The 19,461-nt window shown below is 42.1% G+C and overlaps 1 protein-coding gene across 8 annotated transcripts in view; it reads right to left on the reverse strand.

The window, feature by feature from the left end:
• Nucleotides 1-19,461, reverse strand: part of garnl3 (GTPase activating Rap/RanGAP domain like 3) — a 443,924-nt gene that overhangs the window by 374,278 nt on the left and 50,185 nt on the right. For 5 of the 8 annotated variants that reach the window (XM_072565743.1, XM_072565740.1, XM_072565741.1 and 2 more), the window contains exons 1-2: nucleotides 3,912-3,999; nucleotides 652-721 (exon numbers count right to left, since the gene is read on the reverse strand). In XM_072565743.1, the coding sequence (XP_072421844.1) occupies nucleotides 652-721; nucleotides 3,912-3,973 (132 nt within the window). In that variant the 5' untranslated portion in view covers nucleotides 3,974-3,999. Of the gene's footprint in view, nucleotides 1-651; nucleotides 722-3,911; nucleotides 4,000-4,062; nucleotides 4,452-19,461 lie in introns of those variants that run through there. The other 3 variants (XM_072565744.1, XM_072565738.1, XM_072565739.1) reach the window with 2 other exon arrangements.

Here is a 19,461-nt window from a genome sequence, read left to right on the forward strand (position 1 = left end):
TTAAGTTCAAAACCTCTGTTTTAGTCAAACAAGGACAGGAAGAAGAGAGGAACCAATCCACAACACAGGAAGAGAACAAGACTGAACTCTGAGAATAAAGGCACTGTACAAATTCTGCTCCTCAAATTGTGACTTCCTTTGCTATATCCCACCAATTATGAACTGCTGTTATTTAGCAATATCTTCCAACCAACCTCTGAAAACAGCTCAACTTCATCAATGCAAAGGGTTGATATTATATCAACAGTTTATATGAAAATCCATGAGTTTGCATAAGGTTGACTAGGATGCAAAATATATTGTACTGTGACTGCCCTGCAGCTTATTGTGTGTTTTTCATGACATCTCATTAACTGTTCAAATCTAGCTCTGAATTTGCAAGTGACACTAGCAAAGACCAAATGTTTAATATTTTGATTTATAAAACATAACTAAACATAATCTCTCCATCTAGGCTTGCAAATTCACATCGTTTGTTTTCTGATTTCACAGCCATAAAGTCAATGGAAAAATTGTTCATGCAATAATTCCATTTTGCATTGAAATTAATCGGACACTATATGCAATAAAGAGCAGCATTTCGGCAAATAAACTTTTCCATCCTTTTTAATCAATTGTCATTCTCGGTCACGGTGAAACCTCTCGCCTTACCAGTTCCACAGAACCATAGTGCTTCCTGCTGAATTCCCCACGCCGGCAGCCCAGATCTTCAGAGGCAGAGCTGGAAGAGAAACACTTCATCAGTGAAATAAATCCAATGCCACCAGACCTCTCATGCAAAATTGCTCATTGCCAGCTGGTACAGCACAAGCAGTTCACTCATGGCATGGTCTCGGAAGCGAAAGCAATGAGGCTTTTCCTGAAAACAGCATCAGTTGCTGCGTTTTGCTGCATAATTAACCCCCCCCCCACCCTCCAAAGAAAGGACCAATCTGGATCGTGTGTGGCTTTAGATGTAAACCAGTGATTCAATTAAGTATAATGTCATTAATGTATTGATAAAGGTTTCGAGGATTCTGCTCAATAGTAATTTCATTTGAGAATCTTATCTTGGGAAATGGGAGCCCGCAGTGAGCTGGTTTGGCTGATGTGTACATAACCTACTTTAGCCAACTTGTTAGCTGCCCTGTTTTGCTTCAATTAACTTCCAGAAAGGTGATACTACTCTGCTTCTTGAAGCTTCTGGAAGGAGCAGCTAATTGTGGTCCTTTCCTTCAGTTCAAAAAACATTGTGTCCTATGCAATCGCCTAACAACGTAAGTCAGAGAGACTTAAAAAGATTGAATACTTGGTCATTAATAGTAACTCATTTCCTCCCCTTGTATTTGTATTAGAATTAAATTATTCATTCCCCCACCTCCCACCTTTTTAAATTTGTTGCTTTTAAAAGTTTGAACTGATTGAATCCAAAGTGCTGGCTACATTTTGCACTGCCGCTTCAAGTCTCACTCCGAGCTTGATAACATTTGCAAATGTTAACCACTATGTTGCTGATTAAGACGCACTGGGCAACTGGACTGACAGTTTGTCAGGCAGTCCACTCACAGGCACATTAAGAGTGGCCAACTTGGCAATAAAAATGTCAACAAACCTGAACGCTTTCAGCAGAAGCAGCCTCCCAAGTGTTTGCAATTGCAGTCTCCTGCAACACTGAGGTGAACTGTGAAGGTTAATGATATCTGCACAATGACAGCTGATAAACGAAAGGAATTTTATATGAAGATTTTGTGCTTCTTGAGTTGGATGAGAAAGCAGAAGATTCATGCGCTGCAGTTTTTTTTATCATTAAGTGCAATTCTGAGTAAATCTCAGGCCCCGTTTAAAAAGGAAATCCCCGGTTTTATCGGCAGATATGGATAGATGCTACAAAAAGGTTGCTGGTACAATAAGGTGTCTCTCTTTGTCTGCCAAAGGAAAAACCCCCTTCTGCTGTGTTCCTAAAACCTTATGTGGCTGCTGGAATGATGCCCTTTTCTGCAGGCTGCACTGACATGAACAATGCTTCACTGAGAGAGGGATCAATGCAGAAATGCTCATTTGTTCCACCAATATCTTGGCAGGGAGAATGACAGTGGTGGAACAAGGAGAATGTGGTCCAACTATGTAAGCACGAGCAATGAATGATATCAAAACCGAGTATATGGTTTTGAACATTTTGAGGGAGGGACGAGAGAAGGCGCTGAAATAACTGCACATAACTATAACTGTCATCCTTGTCTGAACAATACTAATTAAGCAAACAGCTGAAAATGTGTTGCTGGAAAAGTGCAGCAGGTCAGGCAGCATCCAAGGAGCAGGAGAATCGACGTTTTGGGCATGAGCCCTTCTTCAGGAATTAAGCAAACATAAAACATTTGAAAAAAGCTAGAGAAGCACTTGTTATTTGGTAATTACATTTGAACTACATTCAAAGTGGCATCAGCTTCACATCTGCAACACTATTTAAGCTATAAGCATTGTGATCAAATGGAGTTTTTTGACTCTTGCATTCTTCCCTTGTCTCCCCTCTCCTGAAAGCACTGATTTATGCAGAGCATTGTTCAATAGGTTCCAACAGTCCTTCAGTGTGCTTGGAGGGAATCAAAGTCAAACCTTTCTTCAATAAACAGCCATATACATAGCTACCTTCAGCAAATATCAGTGCAGAGCCTTCCAGCAGAGGTCACTGACTGGGAAGCAGTAGGGAACCTGGTTGGCCAGCATTTCCCATTTCCAACCCAGAGATGCAGCAGCTTACACAGCATGGGCAGACATCAGACCCCAGACCCTCCTGACCTGTACAGCTTAGTTGTATCTCACTGTAATTATGCTCTGACCCATCAGGGGAGCTCAATTCCTGCTAGGTTTCAAAAACAAGGAGTCTGTTTTTCAATGAAGCTTGCCTGTCAGGGAAAACATATTTGAATTTTATGCAGCTAGGCATTAGACAAAATTCCCATGTGATTTTTAAAAATATCGAACAACGAGTGATTTAAATAGTTTCCACTAGCAGCAACTTATATTTGTATCGCACATTAATGAGCCTGGAAATGGAAATATGGTAAATAACAATTGCTAAACCTTTTTCAAGCATTACATTATTAATCCCTTACTGTTATACTGTTAAACAACATGTTAATAACACTGCATCTTGTAAAATATTTCATAAAATCTGTCTAATCATCAAATGGATCCAGTCCATTCAAAAAGCAAGGTTATCTAATAAAGAGATTTGTAACATAAATGTCCACAGGACTCTGTCAAGTTCACGTTCAAAGGGGGGAATACCCTCCCCTCCTTTTTATTGCAACGCGCGTTAGATATTACAAGCCACCGTTTAGTATGCAAATGTGGTACAATTAGGTGTACAAAGACATAATGCTGAATAATAGCCCTAATCAAATTACTTAGAGATTATTATTATTGATTGTTAAGAAAATTACAGGTGGTAGGAATGACATAAAACATTCCCAGGATGGGTAAATTCTGAATAATGCGGAGTGAAAGTTATGATTATACCGTACTATTAAAAAGAGACCTCAAAACAAACTGTTCGCGTTTGCTATTGGTGTCTACTGTACATTACCGTACATCCGCACTGGAGAGAAATAAAACCGTGCAATTCACCCACCAAGCAAGTTAGTTCATTGATGGAGTGTAGTAGCCTTCAGTACACTACGCCCACTTTGATTGTGGGCCTGCTTTTTAACAATAAAACACCTGTCTGCCATCAGATAATAAATATTTGTCCTTGATTGCTTGAAATAATACGGTATTTCCCTTAACCCTGTAACAGCAAAGTTTCGCGTTTGAAAGGGAACAAGAAGAAATGGTGGAAAAAGTGCAGAATTCTCGCTTCCTCCTCAGCGCAGAGGGCTGCTATTTCTCTCTCTGTATCGATAACAAAGTAGCAGACAGTATTTTGACAATACCTTCGGGTCGTCTGCCTTGGCACCTCGAGCAACATTCGGGAACCGCAAACCTGATTCAACATGTTAAGGCGATCTGTGGCGAGGCGCCCGCTTATTCCCAAACAGGCAGAATGAAAGCAGAGATTAAAAATAATATTGAAATCTGTTTTACCGTTGTGTGAGACTCAGCAGTTTAGTGGAAGCTGTATCCGCACTGCTCATATCCATGCATGCGTTTCTCGATCAAAACAACCAGTTCTAGTCAATGGAACTGGACATTTCATCTGCTGCAGTTTTAAATGGGAAAAAAAATATGTAACTTCACGTTCAATTCTGCAGAGTTATTTTTCGGTGAGAAATCCCCCCACTGCGGGTGTTGGAAGTGAATATGTTTCCAGCACCGCACGGCAGAAGCAATGAAATGCCCAGAAGAATGAAACAACATAAAAAGAGGCGACGCATTAGCAAACGTGAGCCGCCCCAGTTCAAATAATAGCAGAGTAATGAGAGCTGACAAAACGTGGCTCACATCTTAAGTAGTGAATGTGGACTCTGTGTGCTTCAGCACTTCATTCTCAATACGTAACAGGCACACACCTCTTCACAAAGTGTCAACACTCTGCCCCCACCCCTTCAGCCACACTGCAGCCTGAAGCGCCTCCCAGAGCCGGCCCTTTTGGAGTTTTTGGCCCCTTGGCACTGCCTTGGGAAACGTAAGTGGGCCCGTGTAGAAGGACTACAACTACCGGCGTGCTCCGCGCCCCAGTGTCCCGCCCACCGCCTCCACCGATTGGCGGAACTCCCACTGTATCCATTCCAGATCTTTGCGCTGGATATATTTTGACTGACAGCTGTTGGAGAGATACCTGCACATTTGTCAGTCAGGATGCTGCAAAATGTTCCTGGGTTTTCACTGTGTTTCGGTCAAAATAAGTCCCAAGCATTCACATTCGTTCATTTCTTTCTATGTTCAATGATCCCCTCCAGATCTACATCCAACATCATTTAATCCATGTTTCCCAACTGGCAAAAAAAATGTTTGGGGGAACCAAGAATGCAGCATTAGACAATACACCAGCCTGTGTTGTATTTTGTGTTGCAGCTCAGAGTGGTAAGAAAACGCATTAAGGGATTTGGGGCAGGGCTAGCTTAGTCCAAGAACCACACTATCCAACCCCTGCTTTCAGATCATATTACCCAGGCAGTCTGGAAAACCATTCTAAAGTTGTAATTACATAAACCTACCAAGTTAACCAATAGCTAAGGGCTGCCCATCTGCAAGAATAAGGTGACTTAAGAACAGAATAAATTCACGGCAAACTGCACTTTTCAATATTCACAAAACAGTTTACAAAATTGAACAGGAGTGCTTTAGGCATCACAGCTGTACTTACTGATACAGCATTGCACTGCTGAGGGTCAGATTGACAATGATACATGAAACCAAGGAATGTTTGCCTCGCCAGAAGAAGACACTGATTCTACAGACCTACCTAAGGAACAGGGAGATTCTAATCAAATCCTTTCCAACATTCATCCCTCAACCAACATCACCAATACACTCACTGCTGTTTCTGAGATGTGGCTTGTACAAATTAAGTGTCATGATTCTACTTCAAAAACATTTCATTGGCTGTGAAATATGTTGAATTGTCCCGAGGTGATGACTGGTGCTATATTAATTCCAATTTCTTTGGTTCATTTTTCTTTCTTCTACAATAAATGATGTCAAAAACAGAGCTGAAGACCTCTGTACCAGAAGTACTTGCCTCCCTAGTCAAGGTGCTCTTGTCCTGCTATAAAACTATCTTAGAGTCATAGAGAGATACAGCACAGGACCTTGTATCTATACCAACTCTTCAAAGGCGTATCCAATTAATCCGACTCTCCTGTTCTCTCTGCAAAGTATCATAAATGGCTTTACTTCCATGTCTCTATTGAAAGATATTGTTGATTCTGGTTGTATCACCATTTTGGGCAGTGCATTCCAGATCACAATAACTTGCTGTGTAAAAACGGTTTCCCATCTCACCTCTGCTTCTATTACCAAACACCTTGAATGTGTCCTCTGGTTACCAGAACTTGTGCCAGTGGAAATTGTCTTTCATTTCTCCTACCACCTTTAATAATTTATCTACATACAGTCCATGCCTTGCTGTTCCAGCACCCACTTGAAAATTAAACCATATACCTCACATTGGCTCTCTACATTCTTTCGAGCAAAATATAAAAATTCACACTTCTTGGTGTCAAATTTCATTTATGATTTGTATGTCATTTTACTAATCTATCTTTGTTCTCCTAAGTGTCTTCATCATTTTCATTGTTTACGGCATGTCAGAGTTCTATATCATCTGCAGACTTTCAAATGATGTTCTGTGTATCTGAATGCAGATCATCAATATGTATCAAAATGACCAGTGTCCTCATACAAACCCCCAGACACACCAGTAGATCATCCTACCAGACTGAAAATCAGCTTTTACCACCTGTGTTTTGTCCCTGACCCTGTTTTGTATCTATGTTGCCATGCCCCTTCAATTATGTCTTAATTTTGCTAACAAATCCATTTATCAAATGCCTCCAGAAACTGTGTATAGACAACATCAGTTACACTATTCTTATCAAACTATTCCATTACTTCATCAAAGAGCTCAATCAAGTCAGTCATACATGATTTGCCTTAAACAAATCTGTGCTGGCTTCCTTTTATTAACCCGTACTTTCCCAAACATCAATTCATTTTGTCTTGGATTATTGTCTCTAATGTTTCTCTGCCATTGACATTAGGATGACAAGCCCATAGTGACTGAGTGTAACATTTGAAAACCTCCAGTTCTTGAGTGCTATCGCCTATCCAAGGCTAATTGCAAGACTGAGGCCAGAGTTAACACAATTCCCGTCTTTACTTCCTGCAGTCATCTAGTCTGCATCCATTTGGACCATGTGACCTTTCTGGTTCAGAGTTCTGATTAGATTAGGTTCCCTACAGCATAGAAACAGGCCCTTCGGCCCAACAAGTCCACACCGACCCTCCAAGAATAACCCACCCAGATCCATTCCCTTACCCTATATTTACCCCTGACTAATGCACCTAACACTATGGGCAATTTAGCATGGCCAATTCACCTGACCTTTGTAATTGTGGGAGGAAACTGGAGCACGTGGAGGAAACCCACGCAGACACGGGGAGAATGTGCAAACTCCACACAGACAGTTGCCTGAGGCAGGAATCGAACCCGGGACCTGGCGCTGTGAGGCAGCAGTGCTAACTGCTAAGCCACCATGCTGCCCCGCCAACCTTTTATGGGGAACAAAAATGGAAAATGCTGGAGAAACACAATAGATCCGTTAGCATTTGTAAAGAGAGAATTGGAAATTATTTGGATGTGAGCTTAAGAGAGTGAGCTTATAGTTAGTAAGTTTGCTGATGACACCAAAATTGGAGGTGTAGTGGAAAGTGAAGAAGGGTACCTCAGAATACAAAGGGATCTTGATCAGATGGGCCAATTGGATGAGGAGTAGCAGATGGGGTTTAATTTAGATAAATGTGAGGTGCTGCATTTTGGGAAAGCAAATCTTAGCAGGATTTATGCACTTAATGGTAAGGTCCTCTGGAGTGTTGCTGAACAAATAGACCTTGAAGTGCAGGTTCATAGCTCCTTGAAAGTGGAGTCACAGGTAGATAGGATTGTGAAGAAGGCGTATGGTGTGCTTTCCTTTATTGGTCAGAGTATTGAATACAAGAGAAGGGAGGTCATGGTGCAGCTGTACAGGACACTGATTAGGCCACTTTTGGAATATTCTGTGCAATTCTTGCCTCCTTCCTATTGGAAAGATGTTGTGAAACTTGAAAGGGTTCAGAAAAGGTTTACAAGGATGTTGCCAGGATTGGAGAATTTGAGCTAAAGGGAGAGGTTAAATAAGTGAGCAAGTTGTTGGAGGGAATCCTGTGGGACAGGATGTACATGTATTTGGAAAGGCAAGGTTTGATTAGGGATAGTCAACATGGCTTTGTACATGGGAAATTACATCTCACAAACTTGATTGAGTTTTTTGAAGAAGTAACAAAGAGGATTGATGAGGGCAGAGCCGTAGATGTGATCTATATGGACTTCAGTAAGGCATTTGACAAGGTTCCCTATGGGAGACTGATTAGCAAGGTTAGATCTCATAGAATACAGGGAGAACTAACCATTTGGATACAGAACTGGCTCAAAAGGTAGAAGACAGAGGGTGGTGGTGGAGGGTTGTTTTTCAGACTGGAGACCTGTGACCAGTGGAGTGCCACAAGGATCAGTGCTAGGTCCTCTACGTTTTGTCATTTACATAAATGATTTGGATGTGAGCATAAGAGGTACAGTTAGTATGTTTGCAGATGACACCAAAGTTGGTGGTGTAGTGGACAGCGAAGAGGGTTACCTCAGATTACAACAGGATCTGGACCAGATGGGTCAATGGGCTGAGAAGTGGCAGATGGAGTTTAATTCAGACAAATGCGAGGTGCTGCATTTTGGGAAAGCAAATCTTAGCAGGACTTATACACTTAATGGTAAGATCCTAGGGAGTGTTGCTGAACAAAGAGACCTTGGAGTGCAGGCTCATAGCTCTTTGAAAGTGGAGTTGCAGGTTGATAGGATAGAGAAGAATGCGTTTGGTATGCTTTCCTTTATTGCTCAGAGTATTGAGTACAGTAGTTAGGAGGTCATGTTGCGGGTGTACAGGACATCGGTTAGGCCATTGTTGGAATATTGAGTGCAATTCTGGTCTCCTTCCTATTGGAAAGATGTTGTGAAACTTGAAAGGGTTCAGAAAAGATTTACAAGGATGTTGCCAGGATTGGAGGATTTGAGCTATAGGGAGAGGCTGAACAGGCTGGGGCTGTATTCCCTGGAGGGTCAGAGATTGACGGGTGACCTTATAGAGGTTTATAAAATCATGAGGGGCATGGATAGGATAAATAGACAAAGTCTTTTCCCTGGGGTCAGGGAGTCCAGAACTAGAGGGCATTGGTTTAGGGAGAGAGGGGAAAGATATAAAAGAGATCTAAGGAGCACCTTTTTCACGCAGAGGGTAGTACGTGTATGGAATGAGCTGCCAGAGGAAGTGATGGAGGCTGGTACAATTGTAACATTTAAGATGCATTTGAATGGGTATATGAATAGGAAGGGTTTGGAGGGATATGGGCCGGGTGCTGGCAGGTGGGACTAGATTGGGTTGGGATATCTGGTCGGTATGGACGGGTTGGACCGAAGAGTCTGTTTCCGTGTTGTACATCTCTGTGACTCTATGACTCCATGAGGCTGGGGTTGTTTTCCCTGGAGCATCGGAGGCTGAGGGGTGACCTTATAGAGGTTTATAAAATCATGAGGGGCATGGATAGGATAAATAGACAAAGTCTTTTCCCTGGTGTCGAGGAGTCCAGAACCAGTCCTCTGGTTTAGGGTGAGAGGGGAAAAATTTAAAAGAGACTTAAGGGGCAACTATTTCACACAAAGGGTGGAGTATATGTGGAATCAGCTGCCAGAGGAAGTGGTGGAGGCTGGTACAATTGCAACTTTTAAATGGCATCTGAATGGGTATTTGAATAGGAAGGGTTTGGAGGGATATGGGCCAGATGCTAGCAGGTGGGTTTAGATTGGGTTGGGGTACCTGGTCAGCATGGATGAGTCAGCACTATTTCTGTGCTGTACATCTCTATGACTCTAAGAGTCATATTGGACTTGTAACATTAACACTGTCTCTTTCTCCACAGATGCTGCAATACCTGCTGAGTTCTTCCAAAATTTTCTGCATTTGTTTCAGATTTCCACCATTGGTAGCGTTTTGTTTTTATAACCTTGATCAACCTCTGTTTGATCCATTATTACTACTCCCTCATTCTTCACTGAGCATCCTCCTCTCTTATAGTGAGGATAGGTGCAAAGTATGCATTTAGCATCAAAGTCATGCCTTGACATAATCAGATATGGCACGGTGGCTCAGTGGTTAGCACGACTGCCTCACAGTGCCAGGGACATGGGCTCAATTCCACCTTTGGGTGACTGTCTGTGTGGAGTTTGCACATTCTCCCTGTATCTATTTGGGTTTTCTTTGGGTGCTCTGGTTTCCTCCCACAGTCCAAAGATGGGTGGGTTGACCATACTAAAGTGTCCAGGGATGTGCAGGCTAAGTGGGTTAGCCATGGGAAGTGCAGGATTATAGGGATTGGGTGGGAGTGCTGGGCCAGGCTAAATGACCTGCTTCCAAACTGCAGCAATTCTATTAGATCTCCATTTTGGTCCCTGCAGAATCCACCATTTCTTTGACTAACCTATTATTTACATGCTTCTAACAAACGTTTGGCTTCCTTTCCCTGTTAGCCACTGATCTATTCTTACAGAAAGCAAAGTGCTGCAGATATGGAGATCGGAAATAAAAACAGCAAGTGCTGGGGAAACCCAGCAGATCTGGCAATGTCTGTGATGAGAAAACAGAGTTAACCTTTTAAGTCCAATGCAACCCCAGAGTTCTGAATAAGAAGAGTCATATAAGACTCAACCATTAACCCCATTTTTCTGAAGTCCTATTCTCATGCTCTTACATTGTTCCTTTTATACCCTCACTTGGATTACCTCTTTTCCTTTCCACCCATCAATGTAAACAGTTGCTCAAGAATTCTTAAGAACAGATTCACTCTGACTCAGCTAATTACTGTTCTACATTATGTGATGAGAAAAGTTATCAATTATGCCATTTAAGTCCAATTATTTACCAACAATCTGTTCAGTGTGTGTTCCATCAAAATCTTCTGCTCCAGACATTATCACAAATTTGTTCCAGACAATAGCTGAGTGCAAGAAGACAGCAGTTGCCCTCAACATCTCCTCAGGTTAAGTAGGGATTGGCAATAAATATAGCATGGTCAGCACTATTATAGTCCCAGAAACAAAGAGGAAGAAAGGGCATAATCTGCAAAGTCGTTTAGATGTAGATGAGAATCTAAGAGGCAAGATTAGTAAGTTTGCACATGATACCAAGATTGGTGGTATGGTGGACAGTGAAGCAGGTTATCTAAGATTACAGAGATCTTGATCAACTGGGTCAATGGGCTAAAGCGTGGCAGATTGGTTTAATTTAGACAAATGCGAGGTATTGTATTGTAGTAAAACAAACAATGGCAGGACTTATACAATTAAGAGTAGGGCCCTGAGCAGTGTTGTAGAACAGAGATCTCGGGGATCAGGTCCACAGTTCTTTGGAGTTTGCATCACATATAGGATGGTAAAGAAGGCATTTAGCATGCTTGCCTACATTGCTCAGACTTTTGTGTATAGGAGTTGGGACATTACATTGCAGTTGTACGGAATGTTGGTAAGGCCTCTTCTGGAGTACTGTGTCCAGTTCTCGTTGCCATGTTATAGGAAGGATATTATTAAGGTGGAGAGGGTTCAGAAAAGATTTACCAGGATGTTACTGGGAATGGAGGGTTGGTGTTATAAAGAGGTGAAAAGGCTGGGACTTTTTCTACTGGAGCTTGGGAGGCTGAGGGATGACATTATAGACGTTTGTAAAATAATGAAGGGAATAGATAAGGAGAATGGCAGGTGTCTTTTCCCTAGGTTGGGTGATTTCAAGATCAGCTGGCATATATTTTAAGGTGAGGGAGGAAGATTTTAAAAAAGACATGAGGGACAATTTTTTCACACAGTGAGTGGTTCACATGTGGAATGAACTTCCAGAAGAAGTGGTAGATGGAACGTTAAAAAGACATTTAGATAAGTAGATGAATATGAAATATTTAGAGTGATATGGACCAGGTGCAGGCAGGTGAGACTGGTTTACTTTGGAACTATGGTTGGCATGGACTAATTAGACCAAAGGGTCTATTTCTGTCCTGTATGGGTCTATAACATAGTAGTGAAGTTTTTAAAATTTCATTCTTGGGATGTGGGTTTTTCTGGCTGGCCAGCATTTATTGCCCATGCATAGTTGCCCTTGAGAATGTGGTGGTGAGCTCCAAACCACTGAAGTCCATGTGCTGTAGGTTGCCTTTAGGGAGGGAATGCCAAGATTTTAACTTAGCAACAGTGAAGGAATAGTGATTATACCTCCGAGTCAGGATGGTGAGTAGTTTGCAAGGGAACTTGCACTGGTGGTGTTCCCATGTAGCTGCTGCTCTTGTCCTTCTAGATGGAAGTGGTCATGGCTTTGGAAGGTGCTGCTTAAAGATCTTTGGTGCAGTGCAGTGCATTTATTGACCCTCAATGGAGGAAGGGATGGATTTGATGCCAATCAAGCAGGCTGTTTCATCCTGGATGGTGTCAAGTGTCTTAGAGCTGCACCCATCCAGACAAGTGGGGAGCACTCCATCATACCCCTGACTTGTGCTGAAAAATGTGTTGCTGGAAAAGCGCAGCAGGAGAATCAGCGTTTCAGGCATAAGCCCTTTCCTTGAAGAAGGCCTTTGCCCGAAACGTCGAGTCCCCTGTTCCTTGGATGCTGCCTGACCTGCTATGCTTTTCCAGCAACACAGGTTTCAGCTCTGATCTCCAGCATCTGCAGTCCTCACTTTCTCCTACCCCTGACTTGTGCCTTGCTGATGCTGGATAGACCTTGGGGAGTTAGGAGGTGAGTTGCTCACTACAGTATTCCTTGTTTCTGACCTGCTCTTGTGCCTTTGTGTTTATTTGTTAAGTCCAATTGAGTTTCTGGTCAATGATAACTCCAAGGATGTTGTTTGTGGAAGATTCAGTGAATGAGACACCATTGAATGTCAAAGAGCGGTGATTAGTTTGACTCTTACTGGAAATGGTCATTGTCTATCATTTGTATGGTGCAAATATTACTTGCCAATTGCCAGCCCATGCCTGGATATTGACAACAACTTGTTGCATTTGAACATGGACTGCTTCAATATCTGAGGAGTCGTGAATGATGCTAAACATTGTGAAAACATTGGTGAACATCCCCACTTCTGACCTTATGAATGTAGGAAAGGTCATTGATGAAACAGCTGAAGATAGTTGGGCCTAGGAGACTACCTCAAGGAACTCCTGTAGAGATGTCCTGGAACTGAGATGACCAACCTCCAACAACCATAATCATCATTTTTCCCAGGGTGAAGGATTCAGTAATGAGAGGTCATGCATTCAAGGTGAGAGGTGAAAAGTTTAAGGGAGATACACATGGCAAGTACTTCACACAGAGGGTGGTGGGCGTTTGGAACGCGTTGCCAACACAGGTAGATTCATTTAAGATGGGTCTGGATAGATGCGTGAGTAGGTGGGGAGCAGAGGGATACAGATGCTTAGGAATTGACCGACAGGTTTAGACAGTACATTTGGATCGGCTCAGGTTTGGAGGGCCCAAGGGCCTGTTCCTGGGCTGTAAATTTTCTTTGTTCTTTGTTTTTTTATCTCCTTTGTGCCAGGTATGACTCCAACCAGCAGAGTGTTTGTCCCCTGATACCCACTGATTCTGGCTTTGCTAGGTATCCTTGATGCCACACGTGGCCGCATGCAGCCCTGATGTCAAGGGCTGTCACGTTCACCTCCCTCTGAAATTCAGCTCTTTTGTCCTTGTTTGAATCAAAGCTGTAATGAGGTCAGGAGCTGAGTGGCCCTGGTGGAACCCAAACTGGGCATCACTGAGCAGATTATTGCTTTGCAGGAGCTGCTTTTAACACTTCCATCAGTTTACTGATGATCGAACGTGGACTTACAGGGTGGTAGCTGGCTGGGTTGAATTTGTCCTGCTTTTTATGTACAGGCTATACCTGGGCAATTTCCCATATTGCTGGGTAGATGCCAGTGTTGTAACTGTACTGGAACAGCTTGTCCAGGGAGCAGCAAGTTCTGGAGCACAAGTCTTCATTGCTATTGCCGGAATGTTGTCAGGGCCCATAGCGTTTGCACAATTCAGAGTCTCTAACTGTTGACATCACATGGAGTGAATTGAATTGGCTGAAGACTAGTATCTGGGGACCACTGCAGGAGGCAGAGGTGGATCATCCACTCAGCACTTCTGGCTGAAGATGCTTCAGCCTTATCGTTTGCACCGATCTGCTTGGCTCTTCCATCATTGAGGATGGGGATAGTTGTGGAGCCACCTACTTTAGTGAGTTGTTTAATTGATATAACTGACTCAACAGGAAGAAGCAAAATCAATAATACATTGCATTTATTTAGCACCTTTAATAGTACAATATTATTAATATTTCAAGATTTCCTTACAGATGGTATCTAAAAAAATGCTTACACTGAGGATCATTGCAGCTAATATCACCAATGTGCAGCCAGAGGACCTCCGACTGTATCAGAATCCCATAAACAGGTCATCAACACTAGCTGATCAGAAAAAAAAAGACAATCTCATTTAGCACCAACAACACTTTCAGGGAGAAACCACTTGTGCCTGCTCCATCAGACACAAGTCTACCACGGGTCAATCTGAAATAGGACTTGCAGCTAATGATTTGGGAAATCAAATGTCATCATGTCCAGACTTTGGCATTTGGTCATTCCTCTCATGGACCTTTCTAAAACTCAGCTGCTTTTTGTTCTGTAGATAAAGCAAATTGAATAACTTGAATAATTTAGGAATCTAAGGTTTACACAGAACTTAATGTGAAATTGCATTAGCGCTGGTACAGTGAACGTTCAATAGAATGTTACTTAAGATGAAAGGGTAGTTCTATGATGAGAAGTTGAGTAAATTGAGTCTATATTCTCTGGAGTTGAAAGATGATCTTCCTGAAGCAAGCAACATTCTGAAGGAACTTGAAAGAGCGGAAGCAAAGAAGTTTATTCTCCTGACAGTGGAATCTGGAACACAAGGGCACAGTTTCTGGATAAGGATTGGGATTGAGATGAGGAGAAATATCTTCACTTCAAACATTGAGAAATTTTGGAATTCTTTCCCTCAAATTTGTGTATTTGCCATTGTCAAGCGGCTGAAATATGGTTGAAAATAGAGATATTTTTGGTTTTTCAGACAACCAAGGGGCATGGTCTGGAAAGCAGCATTGAAGCCAATGATGAGCCATGGACTTCATGAGCCAGGTAAAATAATCCATACATATCTCCTCCTGATCTTATTTCACATTTTTAAAAAATGTTTTTGTTCTCCACAGCAGAATTCAGCAATGCAAGGTACAAATTTTATTATAACACAGAGAATTTAAAATTTATTGGACTTTTAAGCTTTAAATAATCTGTGTTAGAAGTGTGAACTAATAACATTACAGCAAGAAATACTGGACAAGCAATTATATTCAATACACATATAACTATAACTATATAATACAACTACATGATTCCAGATGAAGGGCTTTTGCCCGAAACGTTGACTCTCCTGCTCCTCGGATGCTGCCTGACCAGCTGTGATTTTCCAATACCAAACTCTTGACTCTAATCTCCAGCATCTGCAGTCCTCACTTTCGCCTAACTATATACAAGGAGTCCTTTCCCAGGTTGTGAAGGAGTTCAGTTCTGAAGTCCTTTCACAAATCAATTTGTACGCAAGTTGGTACACTATGAAAGACAATGAAAAGCTATTTGTAAATATAGGAAATGCTCTTTCAAATTACGCCTACTGTATGGGATCATGTTCTCCAGCACAAGCGTTCGTAAGTCAGACATTCATAAATTGGGGACCCCAGTATCACCTTTTCTATTCAAATTTCTAAGTTAAGAAACTAATAAAGGAAGGCTTGAGAAGGAAATCTAAATCATCATGGATGAATTCATGTTAAATCAGGTGCAGACTGAAATATGGAGTGGGAAATATACATTGGATTAAAGAGAGAGAGAAAAGAAAACCCAAATGCCTTTGTTTGATGCAACACTTTTAGAAATCTCAATCAAATAACTAATACCTGAAGGAAAGAGACTCCACTTTCTGAACTGCTCACTTTCAGAACCAGAAAGGTTGATTGGAAGTCATTAAAAATTATCAATGGTGCCTCTGTTTGTAATGAATTTTCTGCAGCTGGTTTAGTGCATTTCCACCATGCAAGTACAGTAGTCCCTCCATACCCAAGGGCGATGCGTTCCAGGACCTACCACAGAAGCCAGTGGGTAGGTGTGAACCCATTAATTTCAACGGGAAATTTATCTTCTCGGCAGCCTCCTTGTCCCTGGTTCTGGAATGTTCCTTATAATGTGTTCCAGCCACGGTAAACTGCGGGTAACTGAAACCGTGGAAAACAATTCCGTGGATATGGGGATCACCCTGCATTGTAACATCATCTCATTCAATAGAGGTCATAGTGAGGTAGACAGCAAGATGCCAAATTCAAATTAGAGTCATAGAGATGTACAGCACAGAAACAGACCCTTCGGTCCAACTCGTCCATGTCGACCAGGTATCCCAAACCAATCTAGTCCCACCTGCCAGCACCCGGCCCATATCCCTCCAAACCCTTCCTATTCATATACCCATCCAGATGCCTCTTAAATGTTGCAATTGTACCAGCCTCCACCACTTCCTCTGGCAGTTCATTATACATGCACCACCCTTTGCGTGAAAAAGTTGCCATTTGGGTCTCTTATATTTTTCCCCGCTCACCCTAAACCGAGTTCTGGACTCTCCCATCCCAGGCAACAGACCTTGTTTATTTACCCTACCCATGCCCCTCATGAATTTATAAACCTCTATAAGGTCACCCCTCAGCCTCCGACACTCCAGGGAAAACAGCCCCAGCCTGTTCAGCCTCTCCCTGTAGCTCAAATCCTCCAACCCTGGCAACATCCTTGGAAATCTTTTCTGAACCCTTTCAAATTTCACAACATCCTTCCGATAGGAAGGAAACCAGAATTGCACACAATATTCCAAGTGGTCTAACTAATGTCTTATACAGCCACAACATGACCTCCCAATGCCTATACTCAAGGCTCTGACCAATAAAGGAAAGCATACCAATTCACTATCCTACCTACCTGTGACTCCACTTTCAAGGAGCTATGAACCTGCACTCCAAGGTCTCTTTGTTCAGCAACACTCCCTAGGACCTTACCATTAACAGTATAAGTCCTGCTAAGATTTACTGTCCCAAAATGCAGCACCTCACATTTATCTAAATTAAACTCCATCGGCCACTCCTCAGCCCATTGGCCCATCTAATAAAGATCCCACTGTAATCTGTCCACTACACCTCCAATTTTGGGGTCATCTGCAAACTTACCAACTGTACCTCCTAATTGTTAATGATGGAGTGATGCGGCCCAGACAGCCACTTTGGAGTCAAGTATCCAGCATTTCCAGGCATCACAGGTCCCTGCAGACCCAAAGTGCAATGGGCTAGCCTCATTCTGGGAGAACCACCTTCATGCTCATGGTATCTCCCCACCCGAGTATGCATACTGGCTTTTAATCCAACTTATCAATAGTACTGTTGAACAGAGAGACCTGGGGTTTCAGTACATTGATCTTTGAAAGTTGCATCATAGGTAGGCAGGGTGGTTAAGGAGGAGCTTAGCATGCTTGCCTTCACTTCTCAGATCATTGAGTGCAGAAGTTGGGGCATCATGTTGAGGTTGTACAGGATGTTGGTGAGGTCTCGTCCGGAGTACTGTGTCCAGTTCTGGTCGCCCTGCTATAGGAAAGATATTATTAAATTGGAGAGGGCTCAGGAAAGATTCACAAGGACACTACTGGGACTGGAGGGTTTGAGTTATAAGGAGAGGCTGGGACCTTTTTCACTGGAGCACAGGAGGTTGAGGGGTTGCCTTATAGTGATTTATAAAATCATGAGGGGCATAGAAAACATGAATAACAAAGGTATTTTCTCTGGGGTAGAGGAGTTCAAATCTAGGGGACATATTTTTAATTTGAGAGGAGATCCTGAAGGGTTATTTTTTCCACAGAGGGTGGTTTACATATGGAATGAGCTGCCAGAGGAAGTGGTAGATGCAGGTACAGTTACAACATTTAAAAGACATTTAGACAGGAACATGAATAGCAAAGGTTTAGAGGGATATGAGCCAAGTGCAGGCAGGTGGAACTAGTTTAGTTTGGTCCGCATGGGTGAATCAGACCAAAGGGTCGGTTTCTGTGCTATATGATTCTATGACTCAATTGTCCCCACACCAGAAATGGCAGTATCGTCTTTATTTAAATGACTGCAAACACTACTAACCCCACTGCTGTATTGACAGAGATGTCATAAATTATAATAATTTATAATATAAATATAACAATGATATGATTATAAAATTATAAATATTAACAAGTGGTCTTATTTTTCCTTACATTGAATAATTCCCCTTCAGTCCATTAATCTCAGTTAACTTGTTGTGGGGGAGTTGGCTAAATCAAGCCCATTGCCCTGATGCAACTCTATATAGAGTTGTTCATTTGTCACCATTGGCTAAGTTTGCTTTCTGTGGTATTCACCAACAAATTTTAATGAATACTTCCATATTTTTAAATAGTAAAGGAGTGGGCTAAGGAGTTCAGTAAAATGCTCTGCTATGCTCATTTTATTTAATCAGCTCCCTGCTGCCAGTTCCACTTTGGAAGATCTCTGAATATTGATGATGCATTTTGTTACATGTTTTCGGTCTATATTAGAGATTTTTATAGATACATTAGTGCTGCTCATTACAACATTTCCAATATTACAACCATGATTGCATTTCAAAAGTATCTAATTAGCTGTGAAACACTTTGGGACATACTGGGGTCATGAAAGATGGTATATAAATGCACCTTTCTTTCAGTCGCTCCCGTGAATTGTTGAAACATGGCACATTCTCAAGTGATGTGCCTGCATTATCTGTATTCAAGTTACACAAAAGAATAACAGAATGTGAGACAATCAGGTCCAACTTGTGATCTTAACTGGATAATCACGTCTTTAACCCTTCAGTATGTTTTTTTTTCCCCACTCTTTCCAAGGATGGGCTGCAATTCACTTAGTTAGATGAGTCATAAATCCACTGAAGGAACGCGAGTAATGCTTTTACAATCATACCTTGTTCACCTCACGCAAATGCTCTCCTCAAATAATGCATGAATCGACCTGGCCCATCCCTTTTGCTTGTTGACTTACTCGTGCTCGGAAATTCAACACTGCGTTCATCAAAAGAAACTGAGCTCCTGAACACTGGCTTCCAACTCTGGCTTTTGCAATCCCTGCTTCTGCCTGCCCCTAACAGTTTTTAATTGCATCTGTTTCCTAACTCTGCCTGCAAGAAATGGCAGAGATACAACAGAAGGCAATAAGTCAAACTGATTAGCTGCTCTCCTCAGAGTGAAAAGGATTATTTTAAACTCAGTTCCCTGACAGATATTGGACAGCCAGGCTTGCCCACAGATGAACTACATCAATCCTGCTTTCTACAAAGTGTCCCTACTTTTGGTCCAAGTGATCTGGGTTCGAGTTCCAACTGCTCCAGGAGGTGTATAATAACATCTCTGAACAGATAGGTCTTATAGAGGTCTATAAAATCATGAGGGGCATGGATAGAATAAATAAACAAGGTCTTTTCCCTGGGGTATGGGAGTCCAGAACTAGAGGGCATAGGTTTAGGGTGTGAGGGGAGAGATATAAAGGGGACCAAAGGGGCAACTTTTCCATGCAGAGAAT

The sequence above is a fragment of the Chiloscyllium punctatum genome, chromosome 49 (genome assembly GCF_047496795.1).
Source record: "Chiloscyllium punctatum isolate Juve2018m chromosome 49, sChiPun1.3, whole genome shotgun sequence".
Lineage (NCBI taxonomy): Eukaryota > Metazoa > Chordata > Chondrichthyes > Orectolobiformes > Hemiscylliidae > Chiloscyllium > Chiloscyllium punctatum.